The following is a 17926-nucleotide window of genomic DNA, read 5'->3' as shown; positions in this document are numbered from 1 at the left end:
CCCCAGCTTCTGAGTCCAATGCCACCCCAGAGCAGAAAGTCTAAACTCTCTTTCCATGGCCAGTCCACATGCAATGGATCTAAGAAGCCTCAAGTAATTCCTCAGGGCTGGGAAAATGAATCCTTCTTTCTCCCACTTATTCCCTAGAGCCAGAACTCAGACAGGCTCTTTGGATCCCAGAAGACCATAATGGTTTCTTATAGAAGATGGGTACTTTGGAAAACAAAATTAGGCCAGAAATCTGGGTCTCATGAAGCTTAAAATGGTCTTTATTGGTTATCCCTGAGTTTACTGGAGGGCAGTAAGGTGAAGAAAATGGAAAATTTTGCAGTTATCTCAGATTCAAATGAGTCCTTCAATAATATAGCATTATAAAATGCCTCCTTTCTTTCTTAAGCAAGGCAACTAGAGTCAGCCTCTGGAGAAACAGGGAGACTATTACTTACAATTTAGACAGTATTTTATAATCAATATAGATCAGAATTCTTTTCACATACAACTTACAAACTCCTACCTGTTACTTTTACATTTGGTTACTAATGGGACGTGCCTAGGCAATTTAATATTTTTATCAAGGATCTGAAAACTTCATTTTGGAATTATTAAACACTACTGGCTTATTAGCCCCATTCACTCCTGAACTCAAAGGTCCTACCAAATCTGAGAAAGAGCTAGAAGCTTTAATGGCACCATTTCTAAGATGCTTTCTTCACCAGAGGAGGAACACTAAGGCCTCTGTCAGTTTTGAAATGCAATGCTGCTCTGACATGGCAGACAAGGGCCATTTCCTTTCCCTTAGCGAGCTGAGTGCTTCACTCTGAGGGTCTCTGAACCCTGGGAGAACATGCCAGGCTCTGCAGGACAGCTCTCCCAGTTACCTCTAAGAGCTGATCTAGAGAAAACAAATCTGAGGGCCACACACAGATCTACCAGGGAGAGTAGCTGTGGGTTTCTGGAACCTGGAAAACCACTAATGGGAATAACTCCAGGCAGAACCCGCAGGGCCCACCATCAGAGTTTATATGTATAGACTCATATCTGTTCTCCATTATCTACAGCAATGTACACATACCACGGAATCATGCTGGGTTGTCAAAACTACACACAGTGGAATCTTGCTGTTAAATTCTTTCCCAGAAACAACTTCAGTACAAGATAGGTGTCTCTTGTACCTAGTCCAAAACTGTGCTGCCACATTATGCAAGGATTCCAGTACAACATATGGCACCTATGAAAGGACCATGCCACGTGCTCCAAAGGACAGAACTTTACCAATGCTTTAAACATTTCAGGCTGAAGTCCACGTTCCAGTAGGAATTTCAGTAGGTTATAGAAGGCATCGTCCATATAAACTAGGTATAGATTAGTTACTTTAAGGACTCTGAAGTGAGCGCTGGGAGCCTCCCAGGGTAGGCTCCCTGGATGTGGCCCCAATATTATAGAAATGTCAATGCCCAGGAAGAAAATATTAAAAATAATCAAAGGAAGACAAAGTTACATGGCAAATTAATAGTAATGCTTTTGTGATCTCCAACCCTACTAAACAAGACACGTATATAATAACAAATTTCACAGCTCCTCTCCCACTTGATACTAGAGGTCAAGGTCAAATTTTAGGTAAATGAGGGAAAAAATGACTGTATTAGGGAGTTCTGTGTGGAGATAGGGGACAAGGAGCTCATAGAGACAGGTAAAGGCAGGAGGTTCTAAGAGCTTAGGAAGGGGAAACACTGAAACTTTCTCAGCAAGAATACAAGAAAAGGAGATAAGATGAATTTGGCAGTGCAATTATAAATACATACCACCAAACACCACAGTCTCGTATCCAATCCTAATAAATCAAAGATTCCCGCCATCCTCCCAAGAAGATTTTTAAAAATTACCAAGGAAGTATTTGGGGAGAAAATAGGAAGAGCCCTTCCAAACTCAGTTAGCTACTTGAAAGGAACTGTCAACTCTCTGCTTTGGTTGTAAACTCAACATGTACACTGCCAAGTCTAAATACAGTACAAGTATTTATAGCTGAGCAAGATTTAATGGCCAGTAACATTCCTACCATAGATACTTTGGTGATTAAGAAAATAAAACACTCTGAGGGTCAACAGGAGACTGGGGGAGTTAGAGAAGGAGGAAATGGACAGTGGTTGATCAAAGGGTACAAAGTTTCAGATAGACAGGAGGAATAGGTTTTAAGAGCTATTACACAGGAAGGCAATTATAAACCAATAATAATATATTTTGTAACTCAGAGTAAATTTCCAATGTCTCACCCTAGAAAAACAATAGATAAGTGAGGCAATGAATATGTCAATTAGCTTGACTTAATCATGCCACATTATTAAGATATCACAATGTACCCCATAAATGTATACAATTACGATTTTTCAATTTAAAATAATATTAACAATAAATTTTAAAAAATTTAAAAATTTGAAGATGAAAATGAAGGAGGAGGAGAAAAGAAAGATTCTAGATTAGTTACCCTTTCTGACAGGATATCAGACCGGCTCACAGAAATCAACAATCCAAAGGCAGCTTATATCAGAGGCAAAGGAAATTGAAAAAGAATTTGACCTGATAAATAGTTCCTGTTTCACCTTTGATTTCCAAACAATCTTTGCGGCAATATTTCCAATAATTTCTTCAGTGAATCCTCTCCTGAAATGAACTTGGTTTGAGGAAATGATATTAGATACACAAGGCCCAGCTCCACTTCTCTTCATGAGCAGAGCCTCCTGAGGTTTCTCAAGACAGCCAAATGGCAGGCAGAGCAGGGTTTGATGGGGGTGGGGAATAAAAAAGGAGAACATAAGCAACTTTATTAGATGTGATTAAAATTTCCTTACAAAGACAGCAAAAGAAGTTATAACTACTGCAAATTATAACCACTGCTTTTATTTTCCCTTCAATTTACTAACAGAATTTTGAACTACTGCACTTAACTACAAGGTTAAAATAAGAAGAGCAGAGGGAAGATGTCTTTAGTCCCCTTCTGAAGAGTCCTGCAAGACCCTAGGTATGACCTGAAGTGCTAAATCAGGTTAACACAAATACTACTTGGTAACTCCTGTTTTTCTTTCTTTCTTTTTTTGTTTTGTTTTGTTTTGCTTTTTTTTTTTTTTTTTTCTGTGCTGGGGATGGAATCCAGGGCTTTGTGAATGCTAGGCAAGTGTTCTACCACTAAGCTATCCTCCACCCCTTTTTATTTTGAGACAGGGTCTTGGAAGTTGCTGATGTTGGCCTTGAATTTACCATCCTCCTGCCTCAGTCTCTGCATTGGCCACCATGTTGAGCTCATTTTATTTTTGCCTTGCTTCAAGAGAAGATGCCAGATAAACATCAGTTCTAAGAATGACCATTTGGAAGAAACAATGGAGTTCATCAGTTAGATGTTCTAGCCATGATAAGTATTAATGTTCATTCTCCTGTGAGGGTTAGGATTCAAGGACACTTTGCATGAACTCAGTGAGGATACTTATTTGTGTTTGAGCTCTTCCAAACTTCTGAAAAGAGATTATTCTCCTTAGACTCAGCCCAGGGTTTCTTCCCAGGGAGTAATGATGTAATGTTTGCATAGTACTTTGAACCTACTCAGAATAAAGGCAATGTGAAAATTCAAGACATTCTTCTCACACTATATAAGACAGAGCTGTCATTTTTTTTTTCACATGGAGAAAACTACTCCTCTAGTCAGGAGAATTTTATGAAATCATTGTACAAGGAGGAAGAGATCTTCCATGACCTTCTTAGATTGGCTGTTGAGTGTTTTGAACAGTCTTTATACCAACCCTCTCTCCCTCTCTTTGTTCTTTCTTGCAGACCCTGGCAAAGAGGAGAAAGGGACAAAGGTAGAAGTAAAGAGAGAAAATAAACAACAATCCATCTTCCTTATAGTTGATCCCCTGAATGGTGCCTTTCTGGAGTTTACCAAGAAAACCTGATTGAAATATACTGCCTATATTTACAAGCAATTTTACTGACATGATAGGCAGGTTCTGCATGTATTCAACCATTATTTTTGCCTTCAAGGTATTTACTTCTTATTATAGGTCAGGAATATGTTTTAATTACAAAGATATTGATGATATTGTGGTTAAGAAAGTGAAAGGTACTACCATTAAAAGCAGCAGAAGTCTCAGGTATGTCTTATTTCTAAGCTGTCCCATCCCAATCCAAATGTTCCCCTCTCTCTCCACAATGTACCTCTGATCTGTCCTTCCAAATACCCTTTCATTATTTTCATCCCAAAGCAAATCCAAGTCAATTTAGGAACAAGGTCTGGTTTGGGTCATTAAGCATCAATTGTCCTGCAACTTGGGTCAATAATCATGAACTCTTCAACTGTACAAGTCTCCCAAAGATTGAAGCTTCTTTATTTCCCTCATTTGCATGAATCAACTATTGAGAAAAACAATGAAACCTGGAAAACTTCTGTTTCCAGGTTCTAAGAATGTTCAATTTCTCCTAGGGTAAAGGAAAATAATTCTCAAGATCCTCAAAAAGAAATCCAATTTCTACCAAGTTCTGTTCTCACCGTGATTTAGCAAAATAGCAACCTTGTTATCCTATCAGCTAAAATCTCTATTCCTTTATGTTAAAAAAAATATACTTGCTTTCCCACACAACTCATTCAAGAACTCCTTTAAGAGTTCAGTGGAAGACCCAGCTTCTGCTAAAAGGCTTCTCCAATTACAATGAAATCCCCTTAACTCTTTGATCTGTCTATCTATTTATTCCAGACTTCTGACTCTAGGAATCATTAAGTGGTCTTTCCTTTCTTAGATGGCAAACTCTGTCATGCCTCATAATTGAGTGGGCACTCGATAAATGAATGCTATAGTACTCTGAGAAATAATACACTTCCTATTGGCAGCAAATCCAAGAGAAACTTCCTTAGAAGAGAGGACTGTCAATTACCACTTAACAAGCCTGAGCTGGCTCCCGTAGAAAAAGCAAACAAAACAATAACAACTTCCTCTCCAACAGCAGTCACATCACTATCTAGCCACTGCCCTCCAGTCACCTGGCATGCTGCTGGTCCCACGGAAGGCACACAACAAGTCCTTGTTGGAAGATTGATTCATAAAGGCATGAGACTTGTGATATGTAACCCATGACCTGACAGGTAGATGCCAGCTGGGTTCCTCACAGTCTGGCTGTGCCCAACTTCTGACCTCCCATGGTCCTTGGCTCTTATACAGCTGACAAATCTAGTAGGCTGTGAGATGCTGGGCCAAGAGCAGGATTCACAGAGCAAGGCCTGGGAGGCTATTCTGGAACACTAGCAAGGGCCTGCAGCAATTGCCACAAGATCCCTCTTCTCCATGCAGGTGAAGTCTTGTTCAAACTTTCCTGTACTGGTTTCCTTCTATATTACCCCCACCCCCCAGGCCAGAGCTTTGGGCCCTACACCAAGTGATTCATAATTAGAATATACATTAGACTCACCTGGGAAACCTCAAACTATTTATGCCCAGGCCCTACTTCCAAACATCCAAATATCCTTACTAGAGTAGAGCTCCAGTGCTCCTATTTGTATAAGCTCCCCAGGGAATTTTAATGTGCAGTCAAGATCGAAAACCACTGCCTTACATTGTTCAAGACCAAAATCCATACCTCTAATCCCTTTGCCTCTCTTTCACATTGCAACTATTCTTCTTTATCATCATCATCTTCTTCACGGCAAAAAATGTTGTTATTAACAATAGCAGCTGCAATTATTGAGTGTTTATTATATGGCAGGCATTGTTCTAAGTGCTTTAATTGTATGAATGCATTTGATCCTTAGAAGAAGTGAGTGCACTTGCTAACCCCATTTTTCAGATGAAAAAACTGATACATAGGGGTAGGTTAAATAATTAGACTAAATCTTACAGCTAGGATTTAGTTCCAGAGCCAGCCTCTGAGCATAGAAAACCTAGTTCCATCACCCACTTACCCACACTGCCTCTCTGCATTCATTTAATTAGCAAAAGTTTTCAGCTAACTACTGGGTGTCCCCTGGATCTTATACAGGGAAAATAATTTTCTCAGTCATATTTCTAAATATGCATGCCCAATTTCTTGATCAAAAACCTTCAAATGTTTAGTAACTGCTTTGGGATAAAAATCCAAACAATATACCATTACATTCTTCAACTGCACTCACCTACCTCTCTGATACTTCCTCCACCTTAAGTCATGCTACCCTCCAACAATTCTGAATTACCTGTTGTTCCTAGAGCCACCATATAACACTAAAAGCGGGCTCAAAAACTGGGACTCCCCTTCACTCTCCAGATATGCTCATTATCATCATTAGAACTCATCATAAATATATTTCTAAAGCAATTTAGGGATGCTAGGATAAAAACCTTCCTTTGGGAGGTTTTCCTTCCTTTGGCTCCTATTTGGAGCCTTGAATAGTACTTTAAGAAGCAGTACAATATGAATTTAAATCACACATATAATTAAATAAAAACAGTAGATACTTTAATTATGCACTTCTACAAAACTCCTAAAAGTTTTAAAATAGAATTATGCCTGGTGTGGGGGTGCGTGCCCGTCATTCCAGTTACCTGGGAGGCTATGACAGGAAGATTTCAAGTGTAAGGTCATCCTGGGCAACACAGTGAGAACTTGTATCAAAATTTAAAAAAAAAAAAAAAAAAACATTTTTAAAGGGCTGATTATGTAGCTCAAAGGCAGACTGTTTGCCTAATCCTGGGTTCAATCCTCAAAACCTAACAAAAAAAAAAAAAAAAGAAAAGAAAGGAATTACATGGAAAAATTGTACATATTTAAAGAACTTTCTACCTTATTATAACTTGCAGATTAAAATTCTTATGTCCTAACAAGCAATTTATGCTTAAATAGCTTATGAGGGGCCACAAATTCCCCATTTGAGTAGGAACCTGTTTTAAGAATGCTTTCTTTCAATGCTCTGGTACTATATTTCAAAATCTCCTGCAAATTGCATTATGACAAATGAGAACAATCATATTTAGGGTCAGAATTATAGGAATTAATTATCAGAGTGGTACAGCACCTCATTCCTGCATTGAAAAAAAAAAAAAAACCCCAACATTTGCAAAATAAAGGACACTGCTGAGTTCTCAATGCAGCCCAGAATCTGTCCAATATTGATCTACTTCAATTTAAAAGGTAAACTACTTGTGATTTGCTTTATATCTCCCAGGTCTGTAAATCTGTCCCTTGCCTCATCTGACATCCCATTCTCATCTGTCATTGACTAGACAATGACAGTTCATCCTTTCTTTGACCAGTTGAGAGATCATTCTATTAGGTCACAAAACTCTTAAATAATGTCCCCCTATTCTGCCCCAAATAAAAAGTTCACACATTACAGAGTCATCTGATTTCTCATAAATCTAACCCATGATGTCTCGACTGTGGCTCTGTTGACATTGAATTGGCTAACTCTTTGTTGTAAAGAGCCGTCTTGTATATTGTAGGACACGCAGCAGTATCTGTGACTTCTAGTCACTAAAATACCAGTTGTACTTCTTGCCCAGGAATGATAAACATCTGAAGACCAAGGGAGAGAATTGAACAACAGAAGATGAGGTAGAGAGGGAAGATGGATGGGGAGGGGAGGGGGGATAGTAGGGGATAGGAAAGGTAGCAGAATACAACAGTCACTAATATGGCATTATGTAAAAATGTGAATGTATAACCGATGTGATTCTGCAATTTGTATTTGGGGTAAAAATGGGAGTTCATAACCCACTTGAGTCAAATGTATGAAAGAAGATATGTCATGAGCTTTGTAATGTTTTGAACAACCAATAAAAAAAAAGAAAAGAAAAAAACATTAAAAAAAAAAGAAAATGACAAATGTTTTTTTTTGGGGGGGGGCAAGCGGTGATGGTATAATGGTTTCCAATTGAGAACCACTGCTTTAGCCTCACACTCAATACATTCTGGAGTTTCTCTTCAACTACAAATAATTTGTGCCACATCTGGCCACATTCTACTTTCTGAAATTACTCAAAAGCAGTCTACACCCATATCACCCTGAATGCACCTGATCTTATCCGAAATTATTCAAAAACAGTATGCGAAATTGCCTTTGGCTTTGAGATTTTTAAAAAATCATTATTAATAGATTATAAATTTGACTCAGGTTTAATTTTAATAATAAGTCTACATTAAGCATTTTATTTGGGGCTGAGGCAGGGATAGGAACTTGATTTGGCCAGGATATAAAAGAAAGAAGTTGTTCAAGACAGTTCTTACAAATCCTAAATTCCTCTTCTGAATGACCTCGAGAGGGCACTGGGCACATCAATTCTTTTTTTTTTTTTTTCTTTTTTTTTAATCTTTTATTGATTTAATTTTTTTTAAATACACGATGGCAGTGAAATGCATTCTAATTCTTATAACACATATAGAGCACAATTTTTCATCTCTTATATAAAGTATGTTCACGCCAATTTATTCCTTTATACATGTATTTTGTTGTTTTTTTGCATTACAATTCTTAATACACATATATACCACAATTTTTCATATCTCTGTATATAAAGTACGTTGCACATCAGTATCATTGGGTGGCCACATGTGGAGTTTTGCCCATTGCTTTATGGTAGCACCACAAGTCACCCTTGAGAGAGCATCTTCATCAGTTTAGTGCAAGTAAGAGCTTAATCTAAATTGACTAAACAACAAAGGTAATCTATTAGCTCAGGTGAGAAGTCCCATGGAACATCAGCTTTCAAAACAAGCTGACCTGGGTGGGCCCAGTATTACAGTTTGGATGCTGTTTCTGATTCTCTCATATTCCTCTTCTCCAAAAGTCAGTTTCATCTTCCAATTGACTTCCTTCCTGGGGGTACAATGGTAAAATGGCCAGCAGATCTGGCCTTATGCCCACATAATCACATTACTTAGTAAATACCTTTCTAACCAATTAAAAGTCCCTAGAAAAAGTCCTAAGCTTCACCACAAACGAAGCAACTTGGGTGAGGTATTTAGAGCTTAAGTATCCAATCGTTGTGGACAGAGAAAGCCACAGGTTGACTGGCTGAGGCCCCGACCAATCACAGTGGTTGAGGAAGGAAGTTATACATATAGATCTAGAATAGTGGTTCTCAAAGCGTCTTCCCTGGCACAAGCATTCCATGGGAATTTGTTAGAAAAAAAAAATCTATTCTTGGCCCCCTCTCCAGACCTATTCAATCCTAAATTCTGGGAGTGGAATTCAGCAATCCATGTTTAAATAAACTTGGCCATCAGATCATCCACCTGTGGAACCCAGAGAGAAGAATGAGTTGTATGCATTTCACTGGGCTGTCACACAATTAGAAAATGCTGAAATAGAGACTTGGGAAGTCACTATCAAAATACCTTCCCAAGAAATATTAGGGACTGAATTGGAGCAAATTATATTCCATGCTCATATAATTATGTCAAAATGAACCCCAATATTCTACAATATTATTTAATTAATATTGGACTAATTAAAAAAGAGGTTTATTTTGAAAAACAAAAAAACAAACCAAAAAAAAAAAAACTGCCCAAGGGGATAGCTCTTTTTCACTTCTTACTTCCAATGCTGGGGTTGCAGAAATCAATGCTACAAATTAGCAAATTGGTTTGAAGATGACTTCTGAGGCCTGTATTCATGAGGCTAAGGGCTTTGAAGAAAAGGAAATGTCAAGCATCAATCTTAGCATTTTTCTCTGGGCCCTAACCTACTCCTTTCAGAGAATTTGGAGAAATAATGTTTCAAGTATTTGAAAGAAGTAAAGCTATGTAGGATTTAAAACTGAAGAAATTATTCTCTAAAATAGTTCCTTAATCATGACTAATCCTAAGAATCAACTATAAGAAAGTTACATATACAGATCCTGTGGCCCCACCCTAGACCTACTGATTCAGGGTCAAGGAAGGGCCTGGGAATCTGTACCAAGAACAGTAATTTCTTTTTCTCCTTTCTTTAACTTACTCTCTCACTACTGATGCTGCTAACTAATTTCTCTTCCTCTAGTCTTAGTCTACTCTACCCCACAAGGAAGCCACCCTTCATATCACTAACAAAGTAACCTTTCTTAAAAAAAAACTAACAAAACTGGATGCCAGACCTATGATCAAAATCTGTAACAAGGCCTTGCCATGCTTCATAAGATAAAATCTAAACTCTTAGTATGACATACTAGGCTCAACCTAATCCTGTCCTTCCTTTTCTTCTGCCTTACTTCCCATCATTAGTCCATTTGAGCCCCCTACCCACCCATCCTGAGTCTCTTACACTGCCTTGAATACATGCTGCTCTTGTGCTTTAATTCCCTCTGCTCATCAGGTCTCTCCTTCCTTCTTCCCAAGTGTTCAGTGAGGTAAATGCTAGGTAATGCTGATGTAACAAAATATCAGGAGATGAAGAAGCCAAAATTTATCTCTCATTCACTCTATGTCAAGGTTGACAAGTTTTTTTCTTAAAGACAGGTGATAAATAGTTTAGGCTTGATAAGTAATATATAATTTCTGTTGCTGCTGCTGCTTTTTCTTTTTTTCTTTTATTTCTTCCATCTTTTTGTAAACCTTTAAAAATATTTTTAAAAATCATTCTTATTCAAAGGTCATATAAAAATCAATCACTTGTTAGACTTGTCCATGAGTTCTAGTTTGCTGACCCCTAATGTATGTAGCCATTTCCAGAGACATATAGGCAGCTAGGAGCTACTTAGATGAGTAGTTCTGAGTCATTCAGAGACCTGGGCTAATGAAACAGCACCTTTGAATGTTTTTTTGTCACCGTACAGACAAAAAGAGTCTCACACAAGGAACAAATGCCTGTCTGGAAGAGGCATCTATAACTTTTGCTCACAAATTAGCGGAAGTTAGTCTTTAAAACAACCCAACCATCAGGGGGCTAGGTATTGCAATCCAATCAGGTGTCCAGAAGGAGGGAGAATTTAAATTACTTGGTAAAAATCATGGAGTATGCTCAGCTCTGCAACAGATCTCTGTAAAGCCTTTTCTGGTACGCTCATACTGAAGCCAGATTAGCTGCTCTTTCTTTGTAATCAATTTTGTAGCCCCTTGAGCATCTCTGCCTTATCTTTCAGTAATGGGGCACTGCAGTTGCCTTCTTGTTTGTCTCTCCCACCAGATTCTCAGGCCACTCAGATAACTGCCTCCATATGCCCAAGACCTTGCAAACAACCTACCTTCCTGGGATGCTCAGTGTGTGTTACTTCAACAAATCAATGAATGTGGTGAATTGTGGGAGAGAATGGAATTGCCTATGCATTTACTGGAACACTTCTAGAAGCCAGCAGTATCAATTTCTCTAAGCTTACTTAGTTCATCCACATCAATCTCCACTCATGATTGATTTATTATTTTACTACTGGTTACTTTCTATACCAATTAAATATATTTTTCTCCTGTCTCATCTATTCTTTGCAAAGAGCTGGGTTTTTTTAAAACACAGAACACTCTGATATTATGTGGGTTGATTTTTTTTTTTTCAGTTTATAGGTCAGAGGCAGGCACAGAGAAACCCAGTGATTTTTTCCAAGATACACATCCAATCAGAGAGTTTATACTTCCCTTTGATTCAACAAAAAGGTAAAGGATTGAACACAGAGCTGTAGCTAAGTTTGCCAACAGTTTATTTATGCTAGAAAGCATAATACATGTTTGTCAAAGATAAGTCTTATTGTCCTATATCAATGTTTAGCTTGTAGTGTACATTTCTCACTGAATAAAATGTTAAAAACAAACTACATCATTCTTTATTAATGCTGTGCCTTTTCATGTTGATTCCATCCATGCCCTCTACTCCCTTTTGTCCTCAGTAAAGTGGAAATGGCCTTTTCCCAACCTCAAGAAAACTGAACACATCATGCACCTAGGGTTTGACCATTTACCTCAGTGCCTGTGAGGTGGACAGCACTAGCATGCATCTGCACTACCAAATGGCACAAATTTAATTTGTTTCACGTGCAACATGTGTGTGGCTCCTGCAGTTTGTATTGATCATGTAACCACAGAGTGAGCAAAGTAGCATTCACAATGAGCTGGAGTACAAGTCTTCATCTATACATCAAATAAAGCCACTTCATGTTTTTCAGTCACAATCTGGATAAACCCTGGATAAACCAAAATGTATCCTGACTCAGAATTTTCCTCATCTCTCTGTCTCCTGGGGATGGTAAATTCCCAAATAAATACCCCTTCTGCTGACTAGCTTTGACAAATGCCCAGGAGAACCAGGGCAAGGAGAATACAGCTAGGTAGTGCCCTCTATTCCTCGGATCAGCAACAGAATAGAGCCAGGACATGATATTATTGAAATCTAACAAGTTTGAGTCATTCAAGGTAAAAAAACAACTTTTAAAAAGTATAAAAACTCTTCACTAAAGGTGCAATAACTCCCACTCTTGTTAGCTGCTCAATGGGCCACAACAGACAACGCACCTCAACCAGGGGAAATAAAGTGTGCAAGAAAACTGAAGTGCACAAAAAGCAAATTATAGGCTCAGGAACTGTTTGGCACAAAACAAAGATCAGTCCTTCTAGGAGTGTTGCTTTTGCTTCCGTTTTTCTTCCCTTAAGCCTTGTAATTGAATGTTACAAAGTGTATCAAGAAAAAAAAAATCTACTGGGGTCCCCCTCCCCCAAACCAGAAAGGTTAAGCTTTTAATTACAGGCCCTCAAACTATCATTTTGTGCAATTAGCAATTAACTATAATGGTTGATGAGAGAATGCAGAGCTGCGCTAGCAATTTCCCTCCTCCCCATTCCAGACTGGGTTATTTTAGTCTTGTTCTATTACAGAGAACAAGCCACAACCGCGCGCTCTCTCGCTCTCTCTTTCTCTCACTTAAAGACACATTTAATTTTTAGCAAAATGGCATCTCAGCGTGCGATTGATAGGCATCCCGAACCCCACATCAGAGCAGCACAAACGTTTGGGACCCCTTCTCTTTGTCGCTTTCTAGTTGGAGAAAGGAGGCCCGAGAAGATGCTACCTACCGGCCCCAAACCAGCCTCTGGTAGAGAGGGTGGCAGAGAAAGATGCTTGCTGCCTCTAGAAGGTGCAACTCGTCCCCCCACCCCCAGCCCCCTCCCTGCAAGCCCCGTTATTGGGGAGGCGGTGGCAATAGCAGCAATAGTTGCATCAGCGCTAACTGCTACTGCTGCTGCATTTACTGTTGGCGGCTGCCGGAGGGTACAGTAATGACTGTAGGGAGCGCACAGCTGCTGCGGCGGCAGGTTCCCTGGATCAGGAAATTAGGACAGGCACCCGGGATTGGAGGCGAGGGCGGTGCGCGAGCCAACCAGCGGCCGCCCCGGCCCCCCGTGAGCCCCGGGCGGACGCGCCGGGCCCCTGGAGCAGTCCGGATGGCGGCGGCAGCCGCGGCCACTGCCACTCACGCAAGCACGCTCACACTTGCACACACACTCGCACACCCCCGGCGCAGGCACCCGGCTGCTTGGCGCGTGTGAGAGCAGCGCGTGGAGGAGGGCTCCAGCCACCGCCCCCCCGCTGACCACTCCCCCTCCTACCCCCTCCCGGCTCCTCACCCCGCGCTCCAGCCGCTGCCAGTGTGGGTGCTCCGCGGCTGGCTCCTCTCTGGTGTCTTCTCCTTTGCTCTCGGCTCCCCACCCCCTCTCCCTCCCCCCTTCTCCTGTACCCTCCCCTCCCCTCCCCTTCCCTCCCCTCTTCTGCAGCGCCTGCATTATTTTCCGCCCGCAGCCTCGGCTAGCACCGCTGCTGCAGCCCGGGGAGGTGGGTGGGTGGGCGGGCTGGCTGGTGGGGAGGAGATTGTGCAAGTTGTAGGGGAGGGGGTGCCCTCTTCTCCCCCCACTCCCTTTCCCCCCCTCTAACTCCTTCCCCCTCCTCTTCCCTTTCCCCCTCCCCGCCCCCACCTCCTTCCTCCTTTCCGAAGGGCTGGTAACTTGTTGTGCGGAGCGAACGGCGACGGCGGCGGCACCATCCAGGCGGGCACCATGGGCACGTCCGCGCGCTGGGCGCTCTGGCTGTTGCTCGCGCTGTGCTGGGCGCCCGCGGACAGCGGCGCCACTGGAGCCGGTGAGTGGGGACGCACCCCTCAGCAGACGGCCTGGAGCAAACCAGGGTGCCGGGAATATGTGTGGGGGCCCTAGGCGCCGGTCTTCTCTAGCCCACCCCCCTCCTAGGAGGCGCCGCTCCGCTCTCCTCGTTTCCCTCCCCACCCTGGTGGCGCTTCTGAGCTGTCAGCGCCTCGGCTACAGGGCTACAGGGAACCGAGCTTGGGGGACAGTGGGGTTTTGGGTGTCCTAAACCCTCGCTTGAACTAGTCTTCATTCCCTTAGGCCCCCTCCCCCAGAGCTACTGCTTTGCCTCGTTTTTCACACCCTTGACAGGGGCTGGGGACTATGAGCTTCTGAGCCACTAAACAATGGTTCTGCCTCCTCTGCCAGGCGGAGTGTTAGGAAGAAGGCAGAGAGCCGGGCCTGGCCGAGAGGTGCGCGACAGCCCAGGGCGCGCCCCTCGGACTTAAGTAGGGTGAGAGCCTACAACGGATGGAGGTGGGCATCTCCAAGGATACGGGGCGCCAGGTGCTGGCCGGGGCAGGGAGTCCCCCAGCAGCCGTGAGCTGACGCACGTTCGGTGGGCGGCTGCCCAGGAGGCTCGGCGGAGCCGCCAGAAGTGCGCAGCCTGCGCACCCCCAACTGCGACTCCCCAGGCCCCAAGCCGTCTCTGTGGTGTGCGGGTTAGAGTGTGGCTTTCAAAAGGGCTCTCCTTGAGGTGCTTCTCCACACCTCTTTCCACTCCGGGGCGGGTGTGGAAACCTCTTGGTATATGTACATGCTCCTGATGCAGCTGAACCGGGGAGAGGGGTTGGACACAGACTTAATCAGGTTAGTTTTCCGATCCTGTTTCTCACTGGGCTTCCTCCAGAGGAACCGAGTACTAATCTAATGACTTAATTACAGCCTTCATTCTAAACAATAGATCAAAAGAGTAGCGTGAGAGTTGGTGTATGGTTGTGGCTTGTTGTGAAAGGCAGGGGTGACTACCCTTGAGTCCCGGGGGTCAGCTGCACTGGGCCTGGAAGCCCTGTCCAGTGTTCAGCCACTCTCCCACTTGGGCCATACAACTTCCCTGAGCAGGCGACAGCAAGCCTATCTTAAGAAGGTTTGGTCTGCGTCTTGGCGGGTCCCTGAAGTGATCCTAAGACGTGACACAAAGGGGCTTGCTTGCCAGCCAGTTCTAGGGAAAGGGGACAGAAAGCTGTCTCAGCCCTTAATACCCATTCCAGAGTCCTTACCTCCTATCGCCTGGTGGCTTAGGAGGCCCGCCCGCCTGCCTGCAGTCACGTGTCTCTTGAAGTGAGAGTGAACTTTCAAATGTGTAGTCAAGCAGCCTCTTCGGCAATACTTGGGGTTTGTAAAAATTCCTAACGCCCCCTGCCCTTTGGTTCGACTGTCCGGAGCGTGTGAAACTGGGACGGGCTTTTCAGTTCTTTGCGATTGGTTGGCTGCCCGATCACGTTTAGGTGGGTCACGTGGCTCCATGGACTCTTAATTTAGCTGCCTGAGAAATGTTATCTTTGAGAGAAAGTAAGAAAGCACAGGTTACTAGCGGGCTGTAACCTCAAAGGCTTTCTTTTCTCTGTCTGAACTCTGAAAAAGGCGAGAGTGTCCTGAAGGTGGAATGTGACCTGTAAGGAAGGAACCTAAGAGCCCAGAAAAGCCCTTTCAGACATTAACAATCATTAATGGATGAGTAATACTAACTTATTAAACGATCTCTCAGAATAGTGCCAGGACTTACATTATATTTTTTGCAACATTTCAAAACACTAAATTGTACCAGAAACTGCCTACAATTATCCAAGCAAGTGAGAGAAAATATTGATTTTTTTTCCTGCACATCCCTTTATATTCTTGGATTTTAAGAAATACTAACTTTGCTTTAGAGGTTAATGTTTCCCTGTGGAATGCGAGGAGTACACCTAAACTGTGGAAATGAATTTGTCAAAGCCATATGTTGGTCTTGAATTAGATAGGTGAGGATCCCTTTATTGCATGTGAAATAAGGTACATGCTGTGTACAGTGGAAAAGATACCCACGCAAACCTAAATTTGTCAAAAGGAAAGAAGTAGTTCCTTTCTGAACTGGAGCAAATTTGGCTGAGGCAGATATTGATCCCAATCCAACCCAGACTGGCTCCTGTCTTAAGTTCAAAGTCCCAGGACATGTGAACTGACTTTCTGCCCTTGGTCTTCTGTTCTTACCATTTCTCTCCAACTCTTCTGCCCCCCAGCACACACTTACTTTGCTGGTCCAGAATACTGTAGGACAGGGCAGGTATGCACAAGACTCAGGGCAAAGAGCTTAAGTGAAGACAGCAAGAGAAGTTAGTATACTTGGTTGCAAATTACCTGGGGGTTCTAGGACATTTTCCTCCCACCTAGATATAGATTAAGATCTGGGGTACCATACATTCTTCAAGGCTAGAATCTAGAAGAATTAAGATTTGTGAGAGCTATTCAGATACGGTTAGCAACAAGCAGAAGAATAGGAAGAAACTTCTTTTATTGTGGGGAGTGGGTTGATATAAAATTGGCAGTATTAATAGACCTAAAGGTAAAAAAAAAAAAAAAAAGAAACAGACAATGAGAAAAGAAACCTGACCTGTCTAGATAGAACTGAGAGAAGGTACAATAATGATGGTAATCTTTGCCTAAGTCCAAGAATGGGACATGTTAACAGGGACTTTAAAAACAAGTCACTAGAAATTATATTGTTAAAAATATAAAACAATAAATCTCACCATTATGTGTAATTGTGCACCATTTTTTTTAAAAGGAAGAAAAACCAGGTAACCAGCTAAGCCCTTGTAGACAATGAGAATTTCTTGAAACAGTTTTGTCCCCTCAATTATCCTCTTGCTCCCTTCACTTGGCACTTACCTGTAGTGCTTGTCCTATGTTATTTGACTTTTGCTTTTAGTGCTCACGTCTTCAGATACCTAAAGCATGCATATCAAGGCCAAGTTCAGTAGAGCTGTCAAACGTTAAGACTTCAGTAAAACAAAGTGCATATTTAAACACTCAGCATAGCTAGCAAAGGTGGCAGCCTCCATCATCAAAAGAAATACAGCCCTGATTGAAGTGTTTGTTCCTTTTATAAAAATTGAATAACCATGTGCTTGACTTGAATTTTTGTTATAGTCCTGAAAGAGGAGAAAAGTCCTTGTGAGCCCCTTCTTTTCCAGGAGGAGTATCAAACTGATATGACAAAACTAGAGTAGAGCAGGAACCGGCCATATGGCTTCAGGTTTTGATCCCAAAACCCTTAAACTTGGCACACAACATAGAAATATAGATAATTCATAGTAAATAGCTGGGCCATTTTCTATTTCTCACAGACTGTGAATCACTTTCTTCTCAATACAGGGACTAGTGATCTAGAGGAGGCTGTTACCTATATCAGGTTACAATTAGCTTCAGTTTGCATTGGGACCTTCCTTTGGAAAGCCACATTTGCATGCTAGCCTATTAGATAGTAAATGCATTACAGGGCCATGAGGTCTATAATGATCCTCAGAATATGCATACTTGCCTCATGAGAGCATCTCATGGTTAGACCAAGTCAACTGCCCCTCGTGTGGTTAGTTGATAGATTCAAAATTGCTTGGTTTATTCCCTTCTAATTTGATCTCAAGAGAATACCCAGGCCACAAACTACTTTCTAGATATACACTCCAAAAAATGCTTTCTTTGAGATTATGGGTGAGATGTACTTGTTGAACAGAAGTAAGTGGTCAGGGACAAACCCCTGTCCCAAGCTAAAGATGGGCAAATATAAGGAATGGTAATATTTCTGAGGACTTAGGGTCAAGTCTAAGAGAATTTGGCTTTGTAAGTGAAAACTATCTCAATTTGACTCTATGCATTTATCAATCTAAATTAGTGTCTCTTT

General features: G+C 41.9%; 1 protein-coding gene and 1 long non-coding RNA gene across 6 annotated transcripts in view; one reads left to right on the top strand and one right to left on the bottom strand.

Annotated features, from left to right (window-relative positions):
- LOC143392491 (uncharacterized) overlaps nucleotides 1-13582 on the bottom strand; it is a 78185-nt gene extending 64603 nt beyond the window's left edge. The window contains exon 1 of the long non-coding RNA XR_013090368.2: nucleotides 13537-13582. This is a non-coding gene — a long non-coding RNA (uncharacterized LOC143392491). The remainder of the gene's footprint in view (nucleotides 1-13536) is intronic.
- Nucleotides 13346-17926, top strand: part of Vldlr (very low density lipoprotein receptor) — a 35704-nt gene continuing 31123 nt past the window's right edge. For 3 of the 5 annotated variants that reach the window (XM_076846016.2, XM_076846018.1, XM_076846019.1), the window contains exon 1: nucleotides 13764-14044. In XM_076846016.2, the coding sequence (XP_076702131.1) occupies nucleotides 13963-14044 (82 nt within the window). In that variant the 5' untranslated portion in view covers nucleotides 13764-13962. Of the gene's footprint in view, nucleotides 13742-13763; nucleotides 14045-17926 lie in introns of those variants that run through there. The other 2 variants (XM_076846017.2, XM_076846020.1) reach the window with 2 other exon arrangements.

The sequence above is a fragment of the Callospermophilus lateralis genome, chromosome 2 (assembly GCF_048772815.1).
Source record: "Callospermophilus lateralis isolate mCalLat2 chromosome 2, mCalLat2.hap1, whole genome shotgun sequence".
NCBI classification, from domain to species: Eukaryota; Metazoa; Chordata; class Mammalia; order Rodentia; family Sciuridae; genus Callospermophilus; species Callospermophilus lateralis.
The sequence above is the reverse complement of the archived record's forward strand: the minus strand, read 5'-3'. Positions and strand labels throughout refer to the sequence as shown.